We start from the raw sequence: 26,224 nt of genomic DNA, 5'->3' as shown, positions 1-26,224 counted from the left end.
CATTCTGTAGGTCTGGTCTCAGTTTTGGCCAATTACGTTTACCAGGGTGACACATTAATGCAGTGCTTCTCCATATTTTAGTGCCTCATCTGAAATTCCATCACTTCTTGCTCTGTTTCTAATGTCCCTTATTTGCATGGAAGGCAGGAAACTATAGATTAAGCGCCATGCAGAAAATATGGAGACAATCCCATAGTTTCTTCTATTTAGCCCAGCAGACATTTTATACAGCTAAGAAGTGACATGTACTTTTGTTTCACATCCTGGAAGAGAATTGAGGCAGCAGCCACTATGTAGTTAGCTATATATTACTAGTGGATGCAACAAAGGTAAGATTTACACGTTTGTACCGCCTAAGTACAAATTAGGACTGTGACAATGAAACTATGCACAAATTTTGATTGGATATTACTTTTAGTTCTAAAAATTTTACTAAGAGAAATAGAAGTTTTCAGATTAGTAGAACATCAAATCTCTGTTACAATCATGAGAACAAAAAAGGTAGAACTGCAGAGACAATACAGTTGCAAAATAGCTTTTTTTACACTATTCAATCATTCTAAAAGGTATGTGCAAGGGCTACTGTAACCTCATGGGGCTGTCATTTGGTTAGTAATGTGGCACAAAATTTTCCAATATGGCTATTTTTTCCAATTGGAACTTCATTCTGATCATGTAAACATGCCACATACAATGAACACTCATTTTACTGAGGCCATAAAGCAACAGTACTTCACAACAGGGCAAATCATTCATGTTTATAAGCAAGGGTGTGGTGTGAGTAGTGTAGGGAAATTTGGAGGAGGGGGGAAGAAAAGAAAACCACCACCAGTAGATGTGATTAAGGTGATCCGGGGCAAGTGTGTGCCACAGGAAGCTCTTATGCAAAGTTTATTCAGGTTATTACAGAGGTGTAGGTTTAACAAATTTTTACTGTTCTGCTTCAGCACACTACTATATTGTTAAGGAACTCTGGTGCCAGAAACTTTGCACATGGTTGATACCTAAGTGGTGATAACTTCAGACTGAACGGGGAGTCCGTCACATTTAGCAACTCTGTTGCATTCATGAATGCAAGAAATTCTTCAAAACTGATGAGTGATCTAGCACAGATTTCTTTCAACATTTTAGAAACAATATATCAGTCACAACATTAGTTGTGCATCCAGTCCAATGCCCCACTAGGGACTTAAGGTTCAAGCATACAGAATAGGTTCCCAGATACGGACGTTCCTTGAAGAGCACATAATAGAACCCAGTACATTGTCCTGGAGAGCAAATGTTCACAGGCAACAGTGCTGTCAAATGTGCCCTGCGGAGTGTGACAGGACTGCCTGTCTTCAGTCTGCCAGGGTGAGGAGCAATCTGCCCCTATTTGCTGATTAAGGTTTAATGTATTGGAAAGTACTGCCATTAAGCAACTGTACAAACAATGAGAAGTCTAAGTTGAAATACAAACAGTTATGGAAAGGACATTACTACTCACTGACAAGCGAGTTGCAGAAAAAAACTTGCACCAGATTTGGGCTGGAGATCACGTGTGCATGAGGTGGGGTTCCCACAGCCATGTGTGCATGTGAAGAATGATTTAGCAGTGAGCTCAGTATCTAACAGTCCTTTCACTGCACTTGTCTCCAACTCAACACATCTTTTTATAATATTGCTTTACCACTATCAATCTCACTTTGCAATGGCTTGTGCACTGTTTTGATACTTTTGACAGACACATACTGTGCCATACAGTGCTTTAACCCAAAATCCTGTCTTTTGAAGGCTATGTCCTAACCAACAACTCTCAACCCACACTCACAGCTTCACTTCTGCTCGTATCTCTATTTTGTGTGTGGTATCGGGAACCTTGAATATTCTGCGAACAGCCATACAACAAGCATTGTAAAGCTTGGGAAAAATCAGTGAAGACAGCAGTAGATTAATGGTAGTGTGAAGGCTATACATATCTACTCAAAATAAACTAACATGTTCTGTTGTGTGATGATGCACAGCCAAATTCTGTTGCATTTGGAGATAAGAATTATTACTCCGCGGAGTATGTGCTTTAGTAATAGTGTATGACAAATTGTTCTGGACTGGGTTTAAACTAGGTCCCTGCCTCACAAATGTGATATGACTTATCATCCTCCCTGCAAGCTGCATATGACAATCAGTGACAAAGCTTCTCCCAGATGCATGTGGTTTAAAGTAGCAGTTTAAGTGCACAACCACGGTGAAAGGCAGCACTCCCCAAGGATATTAGCAAGAGGCCTTCAACATAGGGAATGAGTGAAGTCAGAGTCTTAATTCTTATTGTCAACTCAATTAAGATTTCATTTACTTGTGGTTATTACAAGGTAAAATTTTATTCTTATTTATGAAAAAAGAAAAAGAAACAAATGCCACAGTTAAATTATTTATTTATTATCTTTACAATGAACAGTCAGGAGTCGCTGCAGTAAATAAGTTCTTTTGCTGTTCCATATTATAACGACAATAAATGTAAATAGATGATCAACAAATACCAGTAATCAGAAAAATAAATACAGTATACAAAAGAGTTAAGTGAGTCAACATTTTTCTATATTGATTGCTCAATAATTTTTCACATCATCAACAATAAATAATTTTTTCATGCAACAATAGTCATGAGGGTGCAAAGCATACTGTAACGAAACATTAAAACAGAGTTTCAACACAAAATACACCCTCTTAACTATTCACGCAGAGTAATGCGATATTCACCCCTTTATTCACACTGCTGAATGCGAAAGTAATGTATGAACACTGTATATGGAATGGACCACCACACCGAAGAATGGAATGAAGATGGAAAGGCACACCAACAAGCAGCATCACATGTAACACGCACACTCACCAGTTTAGTTTCACTTTCTTGCACACAACAACTTCACAGACAGCCACGGAATGAACTTTATACTTCAACTAATGTTTCTCACAATCTGAAATTAAATGAGATGGGAACACTATTGTCACTGGTCTACATTATTGCAGTACATTCACAAATATATAATACAGTATACCGTACAGTCAATGAACAAGGAAGAGATTAGAGAACAGTTTAACACAATTACATGTGTCAACTCAATGTTATCTCTAGCATTCACTTCAATAACCCTCTGTCTATTTCTAACGCCTCACAGCAATACCAAAAATTCAAAATTTATCTATGATTTTTATACATTTGCACATTAATAAGCACAGGCAGATATAGTCCACAGAAAAATCTCAGCTATATCCACATCTTACACATTTCAGCTGATCACTCCATGTAAGCTATCTACAATAATTTGCTTCCATCTCTGTGATACTTCTAAAATGTTTTAACAGATGATTCAACACAGCTCATATTGCACCCACATCTGAACTTTCAGTCCCTATTCTAAATGGGACTCCTCACTGAAATAACAACAGATTAATCTCTTTACCATAATCCTCTCTAAATGCTTCAACATTTAACAGTAACTAATCAGACTTGGATGTTATAGACACCACTTTAAAATTCATTTCTTCTGATTTTTTCACGGCAACACAGCAGCCATTTACATTCCATACCCTTGATAGGGCACTCCAGGCGCATAGGCGTTGGTATACCCAGGAACATATCCCGGGCCAACCATACCAGGACCAGCTGTCAGCATTAGCTGGGGTTCCGCTGTGAAGTAAACATATATTAGAATATAATACGCAATTAATAATATAGCGATAAAGAGCTAAAATTAATTTTTCTATGACAGCCTGAACATATGAGGAGGAAACACATATTACTCAGCACTTCTGTTTAATCTTTGTGCATTCATGGTAATATTTTTATTCACTGTGAGTGCATTTACCAAACGTTCAAGTCAGTTACAAATAACTTTCAGGTTTCAACTTACAAGGGAACCTCCCCATCGCACCCCCTAAGAATTAGTTATAAGTTCATACAGTGGATAGGCTTGAAAAACTGAACACAGATCAATCGAGGAAACAGGAAGAAGTGTGGAACTATGAAAAAAAATAAGCAAAATATACAAACCGACTAGTCCATGCGCAAGATAGGCAACATCAAGGATAGTGTGAGCTCAGGAGCACCGTGGTCCCGTGGTTAGCATGAGCAGCTGTGGAATGAGAGGTCCTTGGTTCGAGTCTTCCCTCAAGTGAAAAGTTTAATTTTTTATTTTCAGACAATTATCAAAGTTCAGGCACTCACACATAATCAACTTTGCTCTCCAAAATTCCAGGACATGTTCAGATTTGCTTGGACATATGCAGGATTTTACAGTCTACATACGGGAAAATTTGAAAACATTAAAAACATATGTTTTGAGAGAGCACAGGGAAAACTGTGCGACTGTGAAACTGTTGCATTAATTTGTTGTAGTTTATGTGACAAACTCTTATGTTTTCATCACTTTTTGGGAGTGATTGTCACATCCACAAGAAAACCTAAATCAGGCAAGGTAGAAGACTTTTTCCCATTCGCCAAGTGTACAAGTTAGGTGGGTCAACAACAAATTCCTGTCATGTGGTGCACATGCCGTTACCAGTGTCGTATAGACTATATGAGACTTTTTCCTGTGGAGGAATCGGTTGACCTATGACCTTGCGAAGAAATGTTTTCGGTTCCCATTGGAGAGGCACGTCCTTTCGTCTACTAATTGCACGGTTTTGCTGTGCGATCACAAAACACAGACACTAAACTTATTACAGTGAACAGAGACGTCAATGAACGAACGGACATATCATAACTTTGCGAAAATAAAGAAAGTAAAGTTCCGCTTGAGGGAAGATTTGAACCAAGAACCTCTCGTTCCACAGCTGCTCACACTAACCACGGCTCTCCTGAGCTCACATTATCCTTGATGTTGCCTATCTTGCGCATGGACTACTCAGTTTATATATTTTGCTTATTTTTCCATAGTTCCACACAACTACTTCCTGTTTTCTTGATTGATCTGTGTTCAGTTTTTCAAGGCCTATCCACTGTGCCAACTTATAACTAAATCTGAGGGGGGGGGGGGGGGGGGACGACTACAATGGGGAGGTTCCTTGTTAGTATAAATTTACTATGTGTAACAAGGTAAGCAGCTAAGCAGATCATAATTCATGTGCCACATTTCATTTCAAGAGCCACAAAGATCTTACTAACATTCATACTGTAGTGGAGGCACTCTGTGCGACAATTTTGTTGTTTGCTTCGAGACTATACCCCTTCCTAAACGAATTTGAAGAATCTAGAACATTTTAAAATTTGTTAATGTAGGATTCCGTGGCCATTGTCACAGTCAAAGTTCTTCTGGGTTTGACGTGGCATTGTCATCTGTAAAATTCCGACGTTTTGGTGACTGGGGTGCTCTCATTGGATGTTAGTGTGAGGAGGAGGGGTATTAAAAGTACATTTTATTGGTATTTGCATTGTGTGTTGCCATTGGCAAAATTGGGCATTTTCCATTGGAGTTTGTTTTACTGCTTGCCATGGGTGGAAATCGGTGATTAGGAGACCGAGTGGTGACTACAATGTAGCAATGTTTACTAACTGCCTAGTGTCGACTAGGCCACATCAGCACTCTGTGTACCCTCCACCGCTGGGGCCTACTGCAAGCCTGTTGCTCTGCGAGAGCTGTCCCGCAAAGCTGTCACAGCCGGCAGCTAGGATGCTAGAAGTCTGTACCCGTCTTCTCTGTTCATATTATCAGGTCACTTTGCTATTTTGCCAATACACGGGCCTCTCGAAATTCAGTCTTCATCCTGCACTGTTCCTGATTTTCAGCCACCGCCGATTTGTTGTATTGTTTGAAGCAGATATATCTCTCGTGTTCAGTTAACCTTGTGCTTATTAAACGCCCAGTCTCACCTACACACACCAGTCCACATTCACAACCGATCTCACGAACTCCGGCAGCATGAAACTTGTCAATTTTATCTTTCGTTGAGCCCAGAATGTCTTATTTTGTTGTTGCTACAAAAATCAGCTTAATGCCTGCCCGACAGAATTTTGCCCAGATGTTCAGTAACCTCTTGCACATACGGTAGCATGGCGGTGTTCTGTGCTTTGTTCTACATTTCCCTGTGACCCCCCTCCTTCGGCGCCATGGTTTTGTGTATAATCCTCATGTTGTAACCATTAGCTCCAAAAATGGACCTCAGGTTTTTTTAGTTCAGCTTGCAGGTTGTGTACATCACTGATCCTGTAGGCTCTCTAAGTTAAAGCTGGCAGGGCTGAATTAATTTGTGTAGGATGGTGGTGGGCTTCCAATAAACACTGTGTCCAAGCATCCTCTCTGGCTTATGGTGAACTTCCATATTGAGAAAAGGCAATACCCATTCTTTTCTATCTCATGGTAAAGTGAATTTTACTGTGCTGCTGGTTGAGATGTTTGTGAAAGTTCTGAATCTCTCTTCTCTGTGTGGCCAGATAAAGGTGTCAACATATTGTAGCCAGCATTCTGGGTGTAATGGTGCAGACTGGAGTCCTGTTTCTTCAAATGCTTTCATAAAAATGTCTGGTGCAGCCAGCAAAGATACAATTGACAAGTTTCATTCCGCCGGAATTTATGAAATAGGGTGCGAATGTGGACTGGTGTATGTAGGCGAGACTGTGTGTCCAATAAGTGCGAGGTTAACTGAACACGAGAGATATATCCACCTCAAACAATACAACAAATCAGCAGTGACTGAACATAAGGAACAGTGCAGGATGAAGATCTAATTTCGAGAGGCTCGCATACTGGCGAAACAGCCGTTTAGTTTGAGGAGGAAGATTTGAGAGGCTATAGAAATAGCTAAGTGACCCGACAATATGAATAGAGAAGATAGGTACCGACTTCCAGTGTCTTGATTGCCAGCTGTGACAGCTTTGTGGAAGGACAGTTCTCCCAGAGCAACAGGCATGCAGTAGGTCACAGAGGTGGAGAGTACACAGAGCACTGGTGCGGCCTAGTCGATACTAGACAGTTAGTAAACAACGCTACGCTGTAGTCTCCACTCTGTCTTCTATTCGCCGATTTCCACCAATGGCAAGCAGTAAAGGAAAATGCCCATTTCTGCCAACGACAACACGCCTTACAAAGACCAATAAAGTGAATTAATACCCTTCCTCCTCATCCTCACATCCAATGACAGCACTCTTCCATAGTATGTAAGTATCCAAACTGGTGCTCACTGAGCAGTTGACTATACACCCTGAGGAAGGCATCTTGCAACAGTTGCCAAAATGTCTGAATTTTACAGATGACAATGTGGCCTCAAACCCAGAAGAATTTTATTGATTTTAAAATTTCTTGAACACCATCTGCTCTTGCCCTAAATTTTAATTTTATTGCCAATTCTGATTTCTTTCATGTCTGAATTAAATTTCTCATATGTGAGCCACTTCAAGCTACAAATGGATAATCATGTGAACTATCATTTGCACTGACTAAAAAGATAAGTTTGTAATATTAAGCCCAATTTTTTTATTTTTTATGCAATTAGTTCTTTCCCATTTGGACTATCTCTCCTCAGCAGGACAGAAACTACTTTCAAGGTATCTGAATATTCATGCATAAAGGAAGACCAATTTATCTATTTAAGAACAACTCTTAAAAGCCGAAGTGAAAGCACTGTTATGTTCCTCCTATTAAATTGCAATGCTTTCTTTGATATTCATGCTACAGGCTTTATCCTTGTCTGATATGAATCAGGAATTTGGTAGCCATGAGACAAAATGTGACCTTTTTGTTAAGCACCAGAGGAAGGTCTTGCCTGGTAAGCAACCACAATTAGAACTGCTTTTTCCACTGTTTATTACAGTTTAATGCATTATGTATAAGCTAGCAAATAGGTGTGGGCAAATTGTGTTTGTTTTTAAGCGAACGAGAGAGAACGTTTCGTAGTAGTTTAGTTATGTACTGTCTTTCTTATTAAGTGACATTATGAAAACTCACGCATGATCATAGGTTTATGATCTTGCTGCGCAGTCTCTTCCAACCGCTGCGACTCTGCCTCTTCCAATTTATCAACCTGCAGAAAAATTAAAAATTGTGTTATAGTTCAGCATGTGTATTTGGAAAGCAATTTCAATTTTTTTAACCCCAACTTTATTTACAAAATCACATGACAACCAGACAAACTGATGTGGAAGGACAAAACAGAAGCAAAAGTGGTAGTCACTGTAATATGTATTCACCTTTGTTATATATTCTCTCACAACTTGAATCAGGTAAGGCATAGCAAAATCTAAGATGTTGTGCCTCCAAGCTAATTCCAGGATGACATCTGGATGAAGCAAGTCATAGCACTGGAATAAGCAAGCTGCAAAGCAATCATGATTTCCCTTTTCCAGAAACCACGCAAGTAACTCTTCCGCTACTTCTGCATTCTTCGATTCTGCTGCATACTCCATTGCATCCTAAAAAAACAAAAAAGACACAAATTTTACATAAATACTGTATTTGTTCGACACTAGTTTTTCATAAAAACTATTTTCTTCACCATAGTAACACACCCAATAACCCTGTCACAAACTTTATAATATTACGTGTCTTGTTAAGATTTGATATTACCTACAAATGCAGTATTTTGTGTGTCAATTATTGCACACATTTTTATTGAAAAAAGTAAGAAAAGACAAAAGAATTATCAAGAAATAGACAAACTATTTATGCAGCATTTAACTTCACACTGTTTCTAATCAGAATAAGCTACTGAATTGCACTGTATCTAGAGTGTCAAAGTAATCATAGCACGCACGCACGCACGCACACACTTTGTAATGAAGTATGAATTACAGGACAAAAATATGTCCTGAACTTTGTAGTTTACTGCCTTCGTGGCAATACACTAACCATTTAGCAATTTTGACATCTGACACAATACATCAACTGCAACATAGCAAGGTAATGCTACCATCAGCAGTGCCATTAAACCAGAGTTATTAAACACAGTTTTCTGTAATTCTTTGGAAGGGGACAAGGTAAATACTCCCAAATTTGTACTAAAAACATCTGTCAACACTAACTTACAAGTAAAAATACTTGATGCAATTGAGCAGTTTACATAACTTAAAAGCAAGCATTCCAGTCCACACTGTGTACCAATTAGGTTGCTTTTACAGTATGTTTTTGAAGTAGCTCCCTTTTTAGCTATTATATCCAATCACTCACTCAACAAAAAATCTGTACTCAAGGACTGGAAGGTCACGTGTCACCGGTACAGAACGAAGTAAATAGAAATTTGCTGAATTACAGACCCACATCAATGATTTGCAGTATGATTTAAGAGCACATTGAGCCTGAACAGAGGAAATACCTCTAAATAGAAAAGCTACCTATTTACACAGTCAACACAGATTCAGAAAATACCGCTATTGTGAAACAGCTGACACACTATTCACATGAACAAATGGGTGCTATGAACAGGCTATCTCAAATTTATTCCTTGTTTCTAGATTTTCTGAAGCCTTTTGACACTGTTCCTCGCAAGTAGCTTCTAATCAAAGGCCTTTCTTTGAAATATCATCTCAGTTGCTTGAAAAGCCACAGCTTATGTTAACCCACAGGAAGTGATCAACCAACAGAAGTGGTATCAGGGTTTCACAAGGAATTACTATAGCCCTCTACTGTTCTTAACCTGCGAGTGTGTGGACTTATGTTTAAAATGTAACAACCACAAATAACATTGTCTTTTACTATTCCACTGTTTTTGAACTGCAAGCTCATATCTATTCCACCATTACTGTTTCAGCTAACACGGTAAGTTGCGTTGCTGTACCTCTAAGTGAGCAGCAGTATTATAAAATGAACAGTGAGCTAGGTGAGAACTTTACGATCCTTGCAAGAAAATGACACACATTTCAGACTAGCAGCACTATCTGTCACCTATGAGATAATTAGTAATCAAATAAGCAGCTGACAGGAACTGATGGAACTATGCTGTTTGATGCTTCAACTGGGTCATTAGTGCGGAGTAACTTTTACACGGCAATAGAGTTGTCTGTTTGATTAGTCAGTCATTGTTTAATGAAAGTAAGATTAAACTGATTTTGCTCAGGCATGTTTATCCTGGTAACAAAGACCGCTATGCTACATTTGGGTAAAAAGTTGCAGCATACCTGCTTGTGCCATGAAAAATGGCACACCCACTTGATGGTTACTCTATAAACAATTTAGGAGCATCTGAGCCCCTCAAACTGTTAGCTGATAATGACACAATATGTGCCGAACTGAATAAGTTAAATTTCAGTTCCATGCCAAATCACATGAATTTAAAGGTAGTAATTTCAAATAAATACTACAGGATTACAATTATGAAAAAAAATATGCTGTGGGGAAGGCAAACTAAAGACTGTTTTAAAAGCAGAACACTTAGACGCAACAACCCTACCAAAGAGGCTGCTTCCACTACACTTCTCTCTCATCTTCAGTAATATTCCTCCATGGTATGGGATCGTTACCACATAGAACTGATGGAGAAACTCAAGTGTTCAAAGAATGGCAGGATGCTTTGTATTACTGTTTATGTGGTAATCAAGTTTAGTTCACCTCTCTCCCCCTTTTAACAAAGGCATTTTCCTCTGTGACAAGATCTTTTCACGGCATTTGACTCACCAACTTTCCCCTCTAACTATGAAAATGTTTTGACGACTCACCTATGTAAGGAGAAATGACCTCATAAAATAGGATAGAACAGCTAGCACAAACATTTAGCTATTAACTTTCCCATGTGCTATTCAAGAGTGGGACAGAAGAGGAACAGTAAGTGGACAAATGACTTATGCCCAACATGTAACTATTGAATGTTTGTTTAGATGTACATGCAGCTATAGTGATCCTCCTCATACTATTTCACTGTCACAGAAGACTAGACTCTTCAGGAAAAAGAGTACCTTTTATTGTTATCAGACTAAAGGATCACCAACAACCATCACAGATTCAACTTTAAAGTTATGCCCAAAGTTCAGTGAGGTGACAATACAACATTTAAAATCTGGACTAAGTGAAAAGTAACCATTAATACAACATTAGTTTCAAATCTGTGGTTTTTTGCATCTTTAGTTATATTCATCCCCACTCAACTTAAGAACATCTCCAGTTTTGCCACAGAATGCTGTCTATCACACTCCCAGTCCGTCTATTTTGGATAATTTTTAGCTTGTCTTGTATGGAGTATTATCAAGTCACTGCAATGTTTCTTTGAGCTGATAGGAGAAACAGCACAAGCAGTCTCCAGTCATTTGCTACCTAATAATAGTAATGAGACATACTGAGGGGATAAAACTATATGTTTACAGATGTGCTTATGCCATCAGAATGTTTAATGAAATTAATGTTCCCAATATATTAGGCTGCACCTAAAGACTCAGCCCATGATATTTACTAGCATGTGCACACACATACCAAAGTTTTGCACTCAATGTATTGCAAGACATTTTTACATCTTATTACATGACTGTTAAAAATTTTTAAGCAGCCTACTGCACCATACACACACCAGCACTCAACTACTGTAGCATTCAACTGCACTGCAGGCCCACTGAACTGAGTGCTTGATGTCTACTGCAGTCAGGGAGTTGAACTTCTTTTGTACAAATTATGAAACAAACAATATTTAGATATAACTGTAAAAATAATTCTGATGCTTCATCTTTTTTTACCAAAGACTAGTTATTTTATATTTATGGAACTGCTATTACAACAGTAATGTTACTGGCTAATTATTGCTACCAACACTAACTACAGCCATGTGATCAAAATTCATATTAGTGAACAGTGAGTGTAGAGATTTATAATTCTTAATAAGCTACAAATATTCATTGTGTGTTACTACCTTGAATAGTCTATCCTTTTTACATAGTTCCACAGACTGCTTCCAACGGTTGTTGCCCTTGTATAAGTATGCTGCTATGCGTCTGAATTCTATTAGCTCATGTTTTTCCAACTTCTGTGCAAGTGCAATATTATCAAAGTTATCAAATGCATCTATTGATGTCCGCAAACCCTGATAATCTTCTTCTTCTATTAAAAGATTATTTAGGGCTTCATTGATAGCTTTGTTGTTCAGACTCTGAACGGAACGAAGATATGGCTTCACTAATTGAAGGTGATTTACCTGCAACAACATTTTTACATTTTGGAAATAAGAGGGATAGTAAGCATTAAAGTGAAAGTTTGTTTCTCACATTCACATTTGTAGTTTGTGAAACACTATAGAGCATAAGCTGAAAAGACTTATCTATATGTGGCGAGGGGGGGAGGGGGGGGGGGGGGAGGGGAGGGGGGGGGGTGCACAGTGTAGGGAGGGAGGAAGAGAAAATTTGAAAATTTTAAATTTTTTTTAAATGCACGAGTAACTACACTTCTGTTTTCAAGTTTTTCGCAGTAGGTGGTTGGACATTTCAGTGATGCTCACACAATGGTCAAATAATATAACAATGAAATGCTCATCTAATCAGATTTTCTATCCCTCCCTAAGTGATACCAGTTGGTAAGGATCCTAAAGAATATTCCTTAGTGGGTGAATAACTGTTACAATTCTTTCGACTTTTCAGTTTGCCACTTGCTTTTGCTAATAATTTTATGTGGCTGTTTCATATGCCTACTGCTGAATATTTGAGATTTAGCTTTTCCCAGTGATCGGACTACCAATGACGTGCACAAACAGTATTCGTTTTGATAATTTATTAGCAATGTGTCATATTCATAATCAAAATATCCACTGGTGTACTGCCGGTCTACAGTACACCCGTGGATATTTGGATTATCAAATACGCCGGGAGAAACTCAAGAATCATATCATATTTATGTTGAGTATCAGTTGCCAGTCCTACAGCAAAAATTTGTAGGTTGTACTGGAAGCTCTGAAAATTGTCTTGCATTGAAACTTTCATGTATGTGATATCTCCACTAACATAATGCAAGTTCACGTTAATTATGGTATTCTTTACAAGTATTTGGTGAGTATTTTTTATTTAAACAGAGTCAGAACCAAATTTAGCACCATCATCTGCTGTTGTGACCACCTGAAGCAGATTTTGTGCCATAGTAAACTACTTTGTTTTATATCACATGCAGTTCCTCCATACTGTTCTAAGATTTACATTATTTCGAATATACTAGTGCAGTAAACGCCATTTTTACTATTTATGTCTGCTCAATTAATCCACTTGTCTGGTCGAGTTATTTGTTTTTACCACTACCATTACCAATTTTTATCAAAAGGAAAATTCACTCTAGCAATCTCTAAGATTACGGTAATTTCTAGCCAGTACTTCCCTTCATCGTGCAAGAAATTTAGTACATTTGACAGACACCAAAGTACACCACATTATTCTAGCTGTCAACATTTGTGATTCTTTACTTGGGGGAGGGGGGAGGGGGGGGGGGGGGAGGAGGAGGAGCAGGGTAAGTTGGAAAAGGTTAAAAAGGAAGGGCTGGTCATTTAACCCAAGATGTTAGGACCGATCTATTTTCAATCTATTATAAATGAAAAATGAAAGAACTTTGAGATTTAAGTTTCAACTTTAAATGAAATGTGACATTATGAACAAACGTGTATACCTTTGTGAAGAAGTTGACTGAACGTGTGTGATCCATACGCGGTGCCAGCACCAGCAACACATCATTCAGCAGAAGGGGTTTGTAATCTAGATAAAACTGAATGGCCTTGTAGTACAGCTCTATGTTTGCAACCTGCAACATAAAATGGAATCTAAACTATTTGTACAGATCTAGACAGTAGCAACACGGTTTATGAAAAAACATTTCCAGCATAGGTCTTTCTTTGTGAAACTACTACATTTAGTGCATACAGCAATGATTTTTTTTTTATCCATCTTGCTAGTCCTGATAAACTGAGCACAATCTTCTACGTTTCTTGCAATCAACAGACCCTAATGGAATAATTACAGAAATGGCACATGTTACATAATTAATACATGGACTATATTTTACATTGATTTCTATGAGGTCTGTGACAATGCAATCATTTTGCATTGAATTTACAATGTTTATTTTTACAAATTCAGCAAACAAAGAATCAATGTCTACTATTATTACCTTTGTAATTATGTCTTTGAAATGTCCCTCACGCCAGGCCTCTGTTGGATGGTTCATCATTGCTATTACGGCATTATCATATTCCTCGTACTTGTCATATAGGAACACTAGTTCCGCCCAAAGGTGAGCTTGCTCTGCTGCCCGCAAAACCTGAAAAGAAAGTGTACAATTGGGGTATACTGGTATGCTTAGTTACACATTTATGCATCCAAAACCAGAAGTTTTACAGGCTTTCCCAAATTTCTAACCTTTGGTATGTTTACACGAGACCAGAACAGTTCCAAGTGCTCACGCATTTTGGCAGGTTTGTACTTTGAATACAAAATTGCTAGTTCTGTAAACATTCCCATGTGTGCTCTTTCCAAGCCAAGAGCAGCTTCTAGCAAATTTATCAGTTCCTCAAAATAGCCTCTGTCCTGAAATGAAAACAGAAAAAACACAAATATTGGCATTCTTGCTACTGAAAATTTTTAACAAATTTCAGCATAATTTATGTAGCTTGCCTGGTAATAGTTTATGAGATCTTCCAATTCATCTGCATGAACAACAATGTGAAGGCCACACATCTGTGCTAATCTGAATTCTTCACTGTCCACACAGGCAAAACACACTTCTTTCCACGTTCTTGTGCTATTGAAAATTATTACCAAATTGTATAAGGAATGTACTTTTAGACACACATTACTCAATAAATAGAGCACATACAGAAAAAAAGCCTTAAAAAAGAACAAAGATACCTGTTTGCCTTTCTTGCCCCATCGACAGCTCCTTGGAATTCTTTCAGATGTACCAAAGTAATGGCCAACCGGGCAAAATTTGAAACATTGTTGTACAACAATTTTGCAGCTTCATACATCCCATCATCAAAACAACGATCACCAATCTGTGAAAATACGTATTTTTATATTTTACAGTGACTACTATTTAGAGTTGCTTAATCACAAAAGTTGGTTTCCCAATACCAGGGTGGCTAGCACAGTCAGCTCATGCACAAATTAAAATTAGAGGTTTTTCCAGGTTTTAAAGGTTCAATTTTACATTTTTCAAGTTTCTTACTTTTGTTATAGTATGTAAACGATACTACCTTCCAGTCTTATTATCTAAATGTGTTGATAAACATCCAAATTTTCCACAGTAAAAGGTGCCTGCGTCAATGTTTTATATCTAAACTGAAAATAACAAAGAGAACAATAATGCACTGTTCTCACCAAGTATCTGTAGCTTAACGCTCAGCATTTTTTGTTATACTGTACATACAAAATTTTCATATGAGGTATTTAATACTCTTGATTTTGCTAAGCCGAGTCTCTCAATATATACACGTATTCTTACAAAACAGATTGCCAAATCATTTCATGCCACCAAAAACACTAAGATCACTCAAACAAGTTCATCCAGTAAGACTCAAAAAATAGTAAACGAAAGAAAAACATTTCTATCATGAAACCTGATGAAACATACATTTTTTTTCCATTACTGATTGATTCTTCTTCTTGAGCCACATCTGCTGAAAACCTTTCCTGTATTTCCAGTTCTTCAATTTGACTTCTCTTGCCTTTTTCATGAGATTCCTCAATTTTTGTTTATTGTTCCACAGTTTAAATAAATATTCCTAATACTAAGACTGTGCGTTATGCATTGTGGATGTGCTCTATTGTAATGTTTTGTGGTTCCTGGCTGAATGAGGGGAGAGTGGTATGATAGGTGGCCGGTTTCCTCTAACAACAACAAAAAATGCACACGTGGTTAAAATACACCATTACAGGAACCAATTGAATAACTTCAATGATGTACAATCTGAAGTTTTGTGGTTAACACCAATCAAATAATAGGTACTAATTCCTTAATCTTGTCAGCATCCCTGGCACAACTATACACAACTAACGTTCCCTCACAGCTAGCTAAGGTGAGAGGTGACGACTATCACTGTGGAAAATTAAGAGCACAATGTGACATACTGGGGAAGAAAGGAGGGGAGGGGGGGGGGGGGGGAGGGGGGGGGGGAAGAGGAAGAGAGAGAGAGAGAGAGAGAGAGAGAGAGAGAGAGAGAGAGAGAGAGAGAGAGAGAGTTCCTGAAACTCTCAAGTTGGTACAGATTTGTTTTTATTGATTCAGAAACATTTTTAAAGTTAGGCAAAATTTCCAATGCACTGTGAGCAGCAATAATATTCTCTACCCGTATGATTTAACAAAAGTTTTTAGGTAAGATTGTACATTTAGAGTAGTCTAATTTTGCTGTTCTAGCATGAGAATCTTTAAATAAATAATAAATCACTTTTGGAAAGGCAATAATGTTCCAATTAGTTTTTGTTATACGCATCTTAAATTCTCCATGTGCCACATGAAGCCCGCAACTACTTGTGTCTAGAAGAGACATCCCACTAAAAGCTTTCTTAATCTCTGCACTTAAATCTTTGAGTACCTTGAAGTTTACATTACAGCCATCCATTGATACTTTTAAAATTTTATTCCTGTTACACATGCCAACAGAAGATTTTTAGGCCTACCAACAAATCAGCAGCAGAAATGCATTGCAAAAGAAACAAAGCATGTTTCTAGATTCCAAAACCTTAAATTGATATCCATCTGTGCTTTTTGTGGAACACTGTATAAACTTTCATCAAATTTACAACTATACCCCAAACGCACCGAAGTAATGATAGCTATTCTTTGGTAAATTGGGGAGTAGTACCATTGACTCTACTATATGCCAGTTTTACTGTGTAGCTGCATTATTCTTGCTATTTTTAAATTGGGAAACATCAGTGGAAATATGGACGCACATTCCAAAGAACTACGGAATGAGTTATGGTTCGGTACAATACGAAGACACCAGAGTATTTCAGAACTGACGTCATCTGATCACGTGACTGACTTCAGTGATGATGTTTCAGCTTTCAATGACTTTGTAGATGTAGATCTTTCAGACATTGAAGTATTTTCATGGTCAGACACTATGACAGTGCTTTCTCAAATAAAAGCTCTACATTAGCTTACTTCATGAAAGAAGCTTTGCATTTTAACAATCAAAGATAGTAGCAGTGAGTGGTCAAGGAGTATGTTGCATATGCTGAAGAGATTCCATAGTGTAAGTTATGCAACCAGAGAGAAAATTTTAGATTTTTGCAATAAAAATTGTTTTCACTTTCTTAAACAATTTTGACATGCTCTTAATAGCCTATCAAGGGTGTGCACAAAATACATTTGCTGAATCTATTGTTATGAGATTGTTTGCACGGTACCTCATTTATTCAGTAAATTTTCATGAATTCAAAAGATCGCATCCCTACATTAGATAGAGAAACGCTGAATGAAATACGTTTAGCTGTCAAGAGACAAATGCGTGAAGCCTTCTATGACCACTGTAGCAGTATATTGTCAAATGATCTCCCAAAAAACGGAGAAATCCTGGTGGTATGTAAAGGCTGTTAGTGGCACCAATGCTGATGCCCAGTCATTTGCAAATGAGACATTAACAAACTGAGGGTAGCAAAGCAAAAGCTGAAATCCGTAACTCCATTTTCAATTGTTCCTTCACAAAGGAAAACACAGGAAAATTGCCCAAATTTAATCCTCATACCATGGAAGAAGTGAGTGAAACAAGTATCATTAGTGCTTAGTCTGCTGAAATCTTTAAAACAGAACAAAGCTCAAGGGCCCAATGGAATTCTTGTCAGATTCTATACTGAATTTGTGGCAGAGTTACCTCTCTTCTAACCATACTTTATCATGTATCCCTCAACCAAAAAAAATTATGCCCTGTGGTTGGAAGAAAACAAGGTCATACCCATTTACAAGAACAGCAGCAGAAGTGATCCAAAAGACTATCTTCTAATATCCTTGACATCAACTGGTTGCAGAATCTTAGAACATATTCCGAGTTCAAACATAATGAGGTGGTGCATCTCTAACAGAATGACCTGCATGCCACCCAGCATGTATTCCAAAAACATCAATCACAGAAAACTCTACTCTTTTCTCTGATGACACATTGGAAGCTTTGGATCAAGGCAGTCAGGTATATGCAATATTTCTTTATTTCTGAAAAGCAATTGACTTAGTACCACATTTACAATTACTGTCAGAAGTACAATCAGATGGGATATCAAGTGAAATTTGTGATTAGACTGAGGATGTTTTGATGGAGAGGACATCTTATCTTGAAAGGAGAATTATCCTCAGATGTAGAAGTCACTTTTGGTGTGGCTGTGCCCAAGGAAAGTGTGTTGGGGCCCTTGCTATTCACGTTTTATGTTAATGACATTGTGGACAATATTAAAAATAGCATCAGACTTTTAGCAGATGATACTGCTACCTAACATGAAGTAGGTCTGAAATAAGCTGCGTAACTAGTCAGATCTTGATTAGATTTTAAAGTTATGCGAAGATTGGAAACTTGCTTTAAATGTTCATAAATGTAGAACTGTGCACTTCACAAAAAGAAAAAACTTCATATCCTGTGAGAATAATGTCAACAGGGGTAAGAGGATGCCGAATGTGCACAGAAGGGCAAATGAATGGTCACAGACTTTTTTGATCTGTGGGAGGGTGTCGCAGAGATGCTTAAGAAACTCAACTAGTAGACTAAGATAGATTTAAACTATCCTGAGAAAGCCTATTTACGAAGTTTTAAGAACCAGTTTCAAGTGACAACTCAAGGAATATATCAACATCCTATGTATTGCTCCCACAGAAATTTTAAGGGCAACATTAGGTTACAGCATGTACAGAGGCATTTAATCAATCATTCTTCTCATGCTCTAAACATGAATGGAATGGGAAGAAACCCTAATAACTGGTACAATGGGAAGTACCCCTTCACTGTGGTTTGTAGGCTTGAGCCCCAGCTAATTCTAGCATTTGGTTTTGTATAAATAAATGAATTAATAAAATGTTTCTACAATTGAAAGACTGAAATAACAAAAATGATTTATATATTCGACAAATTAACTTGTTTTAGGAACCTACCTTTTTTTGGGCAATGATTTTTTTCCCCCCCGTCACCTCCTATCTGCTTGGGTTTCTTTGAATGTATGAGACTGGTAAGAGCTGCTTGCTCCATAAAAGAAATGTTTATTGTAGTACTGCAAAATTTACACATACCATCTGTGTCAACATTTCCTCTGTTGACCCACAGAAACTAATTCATAAGCAGCCCAATAGGCAGTTATGCCTTTTACTTTTCCCATGGTGGAATCACAAAAATTGTTCACATTTTATCAAATCTGAACAACAACAACAACAACAACAACAACAACAACAACAACAACAACTCATTGTATACCAACAATTTAACTTCACACTAACATTAAGTGGTACCAACGAGACAAACCCTGATTAAACAGCACAGAATGGAATAGCTTTTATACTCATTTCATTAGCTTACACTATGACAAAGCTTCTTTATAATATCTGTGTATATACAAATCAACAACATGTATTGGGAGTGTGAAGACGCATGGGCAGTAAAATTATTTACATGTGTCAGCCTTGCTGTATGCCCTGTTAACATTATGGCTGGCCATATTTTGTCAACTTTCAAAGCCATATTGGAAAGAGAAACAAACATTAAGAAAAACTTTCCTGCACACGTCAATTTTTGTCACTGACTGTTGTCGTTCTTGTCCAGTCTTTGGGTATATATGGAGATATGCACATGTTACGACATCACAATCCAGTGACACTTTTCTGCCAACCCATGAATAAGCCCATAACAAGAATGTCATTGTATTGCTAGGATTTGATAGCCACATGTGGATGATGATATCGCCACTTTCCGCGCATTCTCTACTCCCTATTTGGTTGCGTCAGCACAGTAGGTCATCTGAATAAAGTGAAGGATGCACTTTCTTCTGATTTTTTTACAGAGCGAAAGAACATTAGAAAAATTACTAACTGCTTAATTACAAACCTTGAGACCTGTTTCTCTTAACAAAACCACATAGGCGGCAACTTTGTGAGTTGACTATGGCATGCCATATTTAACTGAAATCTTGTAATGGGAAACTAACAGTTGGGAAACAAAGTTTCCGTTCAGAGTAGATGAAAATGTGATGCTTTCTTAAGATTTCATTCATACTGGTTCACCTAACTTCAATATCAATAACGTTTCCTGCATGTCAGAAATTATGTAACATCAGAAAACGCATTTTCGTAAACTGTGTATCATCTTAATTTATTGCTGCACATAAAACTAAAATCAAAACACAGTTTAACTCTTCCAGATCACATGGATGCCAATTCCATAACTGTACATTGAGTTTGCCTACTTGAGTGAATGAAATGTTTGTCAACAAGGTTAACATGTTAATTCATCACAGCTTTCGACACGCATTCAAAAGTATGGAAAAAATTTCTTTGGATGCTGTCGAAATCTATGAAATGTTGTATAACAGTTTCCACTTATTAGCCCGCCACTCCATAGAGAGTGCATCTAGTACATTTTTTTTACAATATTTTCTTTTCCATCTCACGAGTTCACAATAATGAGTGTCTCTCCCTAATCCATACACTGCTGGTTTCTTAGGTAGCTGCGGTTAACTGTGGACTTGCTATAATATGTGATTTTACTAATTTACAACTCGTGTATACATATGTGTTGTTGGAATTTCATATTTTTAGGTGTACTGAACTTTCTACTTTATAAATGTTTTGGTATCTCTAGTGTTAAACCTTACTACACAGACGGAACTTAAATTTAACAGTAATTATTGCAAAAGTAGTTGAAAGTAAGTTTTAGTATTAAAATACATATCCAAACATGGAATATTTATGTTTCATTTCCTTTACAGCACATTTACATCTACAGACTATCAACACCCAAGATCAAAGCAAAATTTAGCATTTGTAGAGGAGTAGAGGGTTACACAAATTTAAACACAGAGACACAGTCCAACTTCACATTCACTGGAATCATTCACTAAGTCATTTCATGATTTACCTGCTGAGAATCTTTCAGAACAACACAATCTGTGAAAATAATTTAACAATGTATGCACTAACTCATCTTGAAGTCCACTATTTTCAAATGACATGCAAGATGAATCATCAAATGGTTCCTTTCTATCATCTGCAGACTAGTCAAGGACTTTATAAATCATTTGCTCTCCATTTTTCTCCTCCTAACTGCACATTTTGAAATAAAATCGACTCAAAAACACACAAAACAGAACTAACATCAGCTAACGCCCACGAAGCAAGAGACTATAAGAAAGGTTTCAGAACTGAAGAGTTTTGTGCTGATATCGCTATTACCATCTAGCAATCACAGCGCAAACTATGAAGTGTTCAGATCTCACTGAAGTTTGTGGGAGCTATAAATAAATGTTTAACACCACAGAACATTGTAGTACCTGGCTGGATGTAACGATGTCCACATGCACATTCACTTCTCCAGCAAGCACTGTAACAGTGTATCAGCTGCATACTAAGTGTGTTTAAGAAAAAATATTGACTTATTTATTATGTAACAGTAATAGAAGAAGAGTGTTTTAAATTCCACAACTTCATTTTAATTTCCCACATTTTTCCAGTTTTCAAGGATTGTTAGCCACCCTTTATCATAAACAACAGTGGAGTACCACAATTTGTGATATTTTACCTTTTGAATGTCAGCATGGTTTGGTCCAGATATGAACTCCTCCAAGTCAGCCAGTCTATTTGTGCGTGCATATGCATAAATTAGTTCAGATTCTATGTATGATTCTCTTGCCTTCTTACGAGCCATCTGTAGGTATCTTACAAGATCTTCCCAGCTTCCTGCAGCAAAGTTTCATTTTGTTTACTGATCTGTATGAAGAAGCTGAACACATCAGTTATGCCAACATTTTTATACAGCTTTCTGTACTGAATCAAAAATCTGATGAGCAAGAAAGTTTTGAAATTCTTTCAGTTAACGACTGACCTGAGTATCGTAAAAAAACACACACACACACACACACACACACACACACACACACACACACCCCTTCATAGTCTTACCTGTTTTGTGAGCAGTTTCCACAACATCCATGTATGCTGATGGATCATCAGCTTTTATGAATGAGTCTATTGCTTCTTTAACCATTCCCTGCTGCAATTGAGCTTTTGCAAGCTGACTCCAAACAGCTGGTTCATTGCATCTTTCAGCAAATTCATATGCCCGATCAAGATTTTGTACATTGTCAATCAATACCTACAAAGAAATTTAAATGAATGTATACAACTTTCACATTACTGACATTATACTGGATGCTCAGATGTGCACTCTACCTGGATTGCTGAAGTGTTCACATCAAATTTTTTGAAAATTGCAAATGCTTCTTCATACAACTGATTATTAATTGCAATATTTGCAATATCTGGTGCATCATAGTTATCTAAGCGGTTAATGTATTCCATTACACGGCTGCGATCAGCTTTTATGGCTGTCAGGATCAATAAATTTTGAAGGTTTCTGTAAAGAAGATAGTTTCACAGCACTAACAGTATATTCTCTGATCAGAATGGTGATGATTTTGAATGTCACACTGGCAACACTAATACAAACCTATGGTCACTAAACACAGAATTGTCTAGGACAATTTTTTCTAGTAGCTCTATAAGTTCGTTCGGGAGATCAGCCGTCATGAAGGCCTTTACAGTTACTGATATATCCTCTGGATCCTGGGTCTCTGACAATGCAGTCTGCACCACCTAAAGAAAAATAAGTCAGACAAAAATAAGTCAGTCTTACTTAAAGAATTCTTAAGAAATGGCCAATTAAAGTAATTGGTTTAATATTTACTTGGTCTATGAGAGGCCTTTTGTATGGGTTGTTTTCATTTAGCACTTCAGCCCAGAGTTCAGGATCCCTTCTTCGAACCAGGTACCTGAAAATAAATTCATTGCGTTATGGAACTATGCTGTTTCATAGCCCCCCCCCCCCCCCCAACACACACACACACACACACACACACACACACACACACACACACACACACACACACACACACAACTTAATTAAAAATGCAATAATGATCATTAGTTTCAAGGTAACTAACAATCCCCATAGCAATACTAAAAGGAAAGTAATTTAAATAAAATTGTTATGTTTGTATTAATACTCCACTGATTATAGTGAAGTAGTTCTGTACTACATTACTTGTTTCACACATTAACAAAGCTATCAAATTTTATGACCAATAGAAACATGCTACAGTAAAATACCTTCGGAGACAGTATGCACTATTAACACGACAATTGCTTTCTGAAACACATCTTAGACAGTGGCCGAACAAATTTATAACCATGCAATTAAGGTTTGATGTGGAACTTCCTTGTCTGCAAATCTGGTAAGTAATATATTGCTTTTTACAATTCTTAACTATTATGAAGTAAAGATGTGACTGGTACAGTACAGGAAACCAACAGTAAGTCCAACAATTCTTCCCTTCAATGTCCTCAAATTCTCATAAGAATTTACACAATTTAAAAGGACTGCAGCATTGAATATCAAAATCTTTCTTTGTTGGGGAGCAGGAAATCACCAGAGTTCTCAAAATTTTCCGAACTGCATCTGGAAGTTGTTCACGTAGTAAAAAGCCACTTACTTTGCAAAGTACCTTTCAAGTGTTTTAATTTGCATGAAGTGACTTACACAATGAAATACTTCTTTTAATTATACACCAGCATTAATTTTAAGCTCATGACCTGCAGTATGTTGCCAAATTCATGAGCTTTGAAGTCCCTTCCATTAAGCCACAGAATATAGTAATTTTGTTATGGAAAGGATAGTTGCTACTCACCATATAGCAGAGATGCTGTGTCACAGATTGCACAACAAAAATACTGTCAGAAAAGAGCTTATCTGCGACTCCAGCATCTCCACTATATGGCGAGTAGTAAGAATCCTTTTCATAATATTGTGACAGCCCATCCTGCATTTTCCTTTGTAGAATCATCTGAAAACCTGCTTAGAAAAGTAATTGTGTATTTCATGTAATAGTCCCTGCCCATCTAAATTTGAAGTCAATGTACGCAATACTAGATTAAAGAGGAAATAAATAAACACTAATCCAATTTCAGTACACACACACACACACACACACACACACACACACACACACACACACACACACACACACGAATTCTTCCAAAAATTTTATGGGCTGCCCAACACCAATTTGAGTTTCATAGGCACTTTACATGAAAAAATTATGAAGGAACAGAGCTCAACCACATTAACAATAACAAGTAACATTAAGTTCCAAACCACATTGTGCAGAGTTTAAGAGTGTGTGTTTAATAATATTCAAGACAACAGATGCCTTTATTCCAAGTGTTTGGCTTCACAAAGCAGTTCATGCTCAGGATGATGCCAAAGAAATTTACAAAAAGGGAATAAATAAGCAGCCAATCTGAACTAAGCTAAATAAAATTTCATACACAATACACTAAAAACTGCAACAATGCACTACATAGCAAAAATCTTGACATTCCCAAGCATCATGAACAAAACCAACATGTACACAACATTAAAGCAAGAAAATTCTATGAAGTTTACAAACTAATTACCTCTATTTGGTTCTTACCTGGCTTCTGACTTGAACAGAGAGTTCTCATTACAAACATTAATTAGCTCTCTGTCACACTGGCCCCGTTCATATGCAACACAAGCTAGATGAGGATCTCTCTTCTCGCAGTATTTTCCTACAACACGGCTATCATAGAACTGATTCTCCCTAGGAAAGAAAAAATTATAAAGTATGTACTAAATCCATTAAGTTAGCACTTTTGCATGCATAGACAGTATTTTTGGCAGTTTTAGTGAAGAAAGTTTCATTCACTTGCATACTGGGCATTAACAAACATCTACCAAGAAAATGTAGCAATCACTCAGGTGCAACAGCTCAATTGTTTAGTACAAAGGACAGCCAAACTTCTAACATTAATCTTTAAACTAGAAAGGTACATAATTTTTCATTTATTTGCACGTATACTGCTGACACAGTACACACAAATCTCTGCACCACAATATTTCAGCTTGCCTCTAGAAATGCCAAACAAAAATACTGCCATACCCCCATTGAAGGAATGTAGAGTGGCAATTCATTTTCAGTAGCAGCAGAAATGTTGCATCTGTAGGACTAATCCAGATTACTTCTTTGTTACAAATTTAAAAATATGCCACTAGTGCAGTATCTGTCAACCCAACAATTTTATTGTGTGCTGCATTGTTCTTAGACATTCAATAGTGAATGAAATATTCTGATGGGGTGAACTTCAGTATTAGCCCGAACGGAAGAAAAGTTGGCATCAGTACCTAAGAGCTATAGTATCTTCCATTTCAGATACTACACACTCCAGCTGCAGAATATTTATGAACTGCACAGGATTTGTCAGAATGTTATATAACAAAAAATGCATTACCTTTAATTTGCCAGGAGAGAGCAAGTAATACATAGTGTGCTTTTTTTTACACAGTGTTTTTTTTTTTAAAAGAAAAATCATTCATAGCCATTTCCAAGATGATTGTTAGGTTGAAAGTTAGTAGTACAGCTTAAATAGCTGCACATGGAACTGGTAGCCATGTTATTTTCAATAAACACGTTTTCACTGGGCAGTTCTTTCCTAACGTGTCTCCAGTTCCAATATGCAGGATAGATTGGCATCCGACAGAACACCTAAAATTTAATTCCATATGCCCTCTACCATGCCCTATGAAGTTTTATTTCATTACACTACCACATAATTTCTCAAGAAAATTACAGAAGACTGAGGAATTGAAATTAAAGGTTAGTACAATTGACAAAACTGCTTTGACATTTTGTAAAGAGTGTATGACATTAATATCTCACAATTTGCAACATGTTTTAAGTAACTTAAATTTCAGAAGAGGGTTCAAACTGCTTAGTGTTTATTTAAAACTTTGTATTCTTATCCTAGGTCAGCACAACTATCAACTGTCTGAATATAGAGAAAGCAGTTCTAAGATGACCGAACAAAGAACCAAACAGTTTTCTATTACAATATCATCTTGTGGGGTTAACAGAAGTGTCAAAGTTGGTTGCCTGCTTTAATCTCACAGTATGTTCTTTTCTAATGTTTCACTAGTGTGAAGTACTATTTATAGGTACTTCTGAAACTACAGGAAATTCCACATGTTCTTTCTTTTTGTCTACTGCCATACACAGTATTCTAAGGCACAGGTGGGTAAATGGCAGCCCACACCTGGCATA

The 26,224-nt window shown here is 37.2% G+C and overlaps 1 protein-coding gene across 1 annotated transcript in view; it reads right to left on the bottom strand.

Moving 5' to 3' along the window:
- Positions 1 to 2,394: 2,394 nt before the first annotated feature.
- The window catches only part of LOC126418454 (clathrin heavy chain), a 149,340-nt gene continuing 125,510 nt past the window's right edge, over positions 2,395 to 26,224 (bottom strand). The window contains exons 18-32 of the mRNA XM_050085220.1: positions 24,578 to 24,727; positions 22,792 to 22,876; positions 22,555 to 22,700; positions 22,278 to 22,461; positions 22,008 to 22,200; positions 21,628 to 21,785; positions 14,765 to 14,910; positions 14,531 to 14,657; positions 14,276 to 14,443; positions 14,028 to 14,177; positions 13,530 to 13,661; positions 11,800 to 12,081; positions 8,162 to 8,383; positions 7,920 to 7,995; positions 2,395 to 3,667 (exon numbers count right to left, since the gene is read on the bottom strand). Of these exons, the coding sequence (XP_049941177.1) occupies positions 3,555 to 3,667; positions 7,920 to 7,995; positions 8,162 to 8,383; positions 11,800 to 12,081; positions 13,530 to 13,661; positions 14,028 to 14,177; positions 14,276 to 14,443; positions 14,531 to 14,657; positions 14,765 to 14,910; positions 21,628 to 21,785; positions 22,008 to 22,200; positions 22,278 to 22,461; positions 22,555 to 22,700; positions 22,792 to 22,876; positions 24,578 to 24,727 (2,332 nt within the window). The 3' untranslated portion in view covers positions 2,395 to 3,554. The remainder of the gene's footprint in view (positions 3,668 to 7,919; positions 7,996 to 8,161; positions 8,384 to 11,799; positions 12,082 to 13,529; positions 13,662 to 14,027; positions 14,178 to 14,275; positions 14,444 to 14,530; positions 14,658 to 14,764; positions 14,911 to 21,627; positions 21,786 to 22,007; positions 22,201 to 22,277; positions 22,462 to 22,554; positions 22,701 to 22,791; positions 22,877 to 24,577; positions 24,728 to 26,224) is intronic.

Source organism: Schistocerca serialis, chromosome 9 (genome assembly GCF_023864345.2).
Source record: "Schistocerca serialis cubense isolate TAMUIC-IGC-003099 chromosome 9, iqSchSeri2.2, whole genome shotgun sequence".
In the NCBI taxonomy this organism is placed as follows: Eukaryota; Metazoa; Arthropoda; class Insecta; order Orthoptera; family Acrididae; genus Schistocerca; species Schistocerca serialis.
Note: the sequence above shows the minus strand (reverse complement) of the source record. Positions and strands in the feature narration are given on the sequence as shown.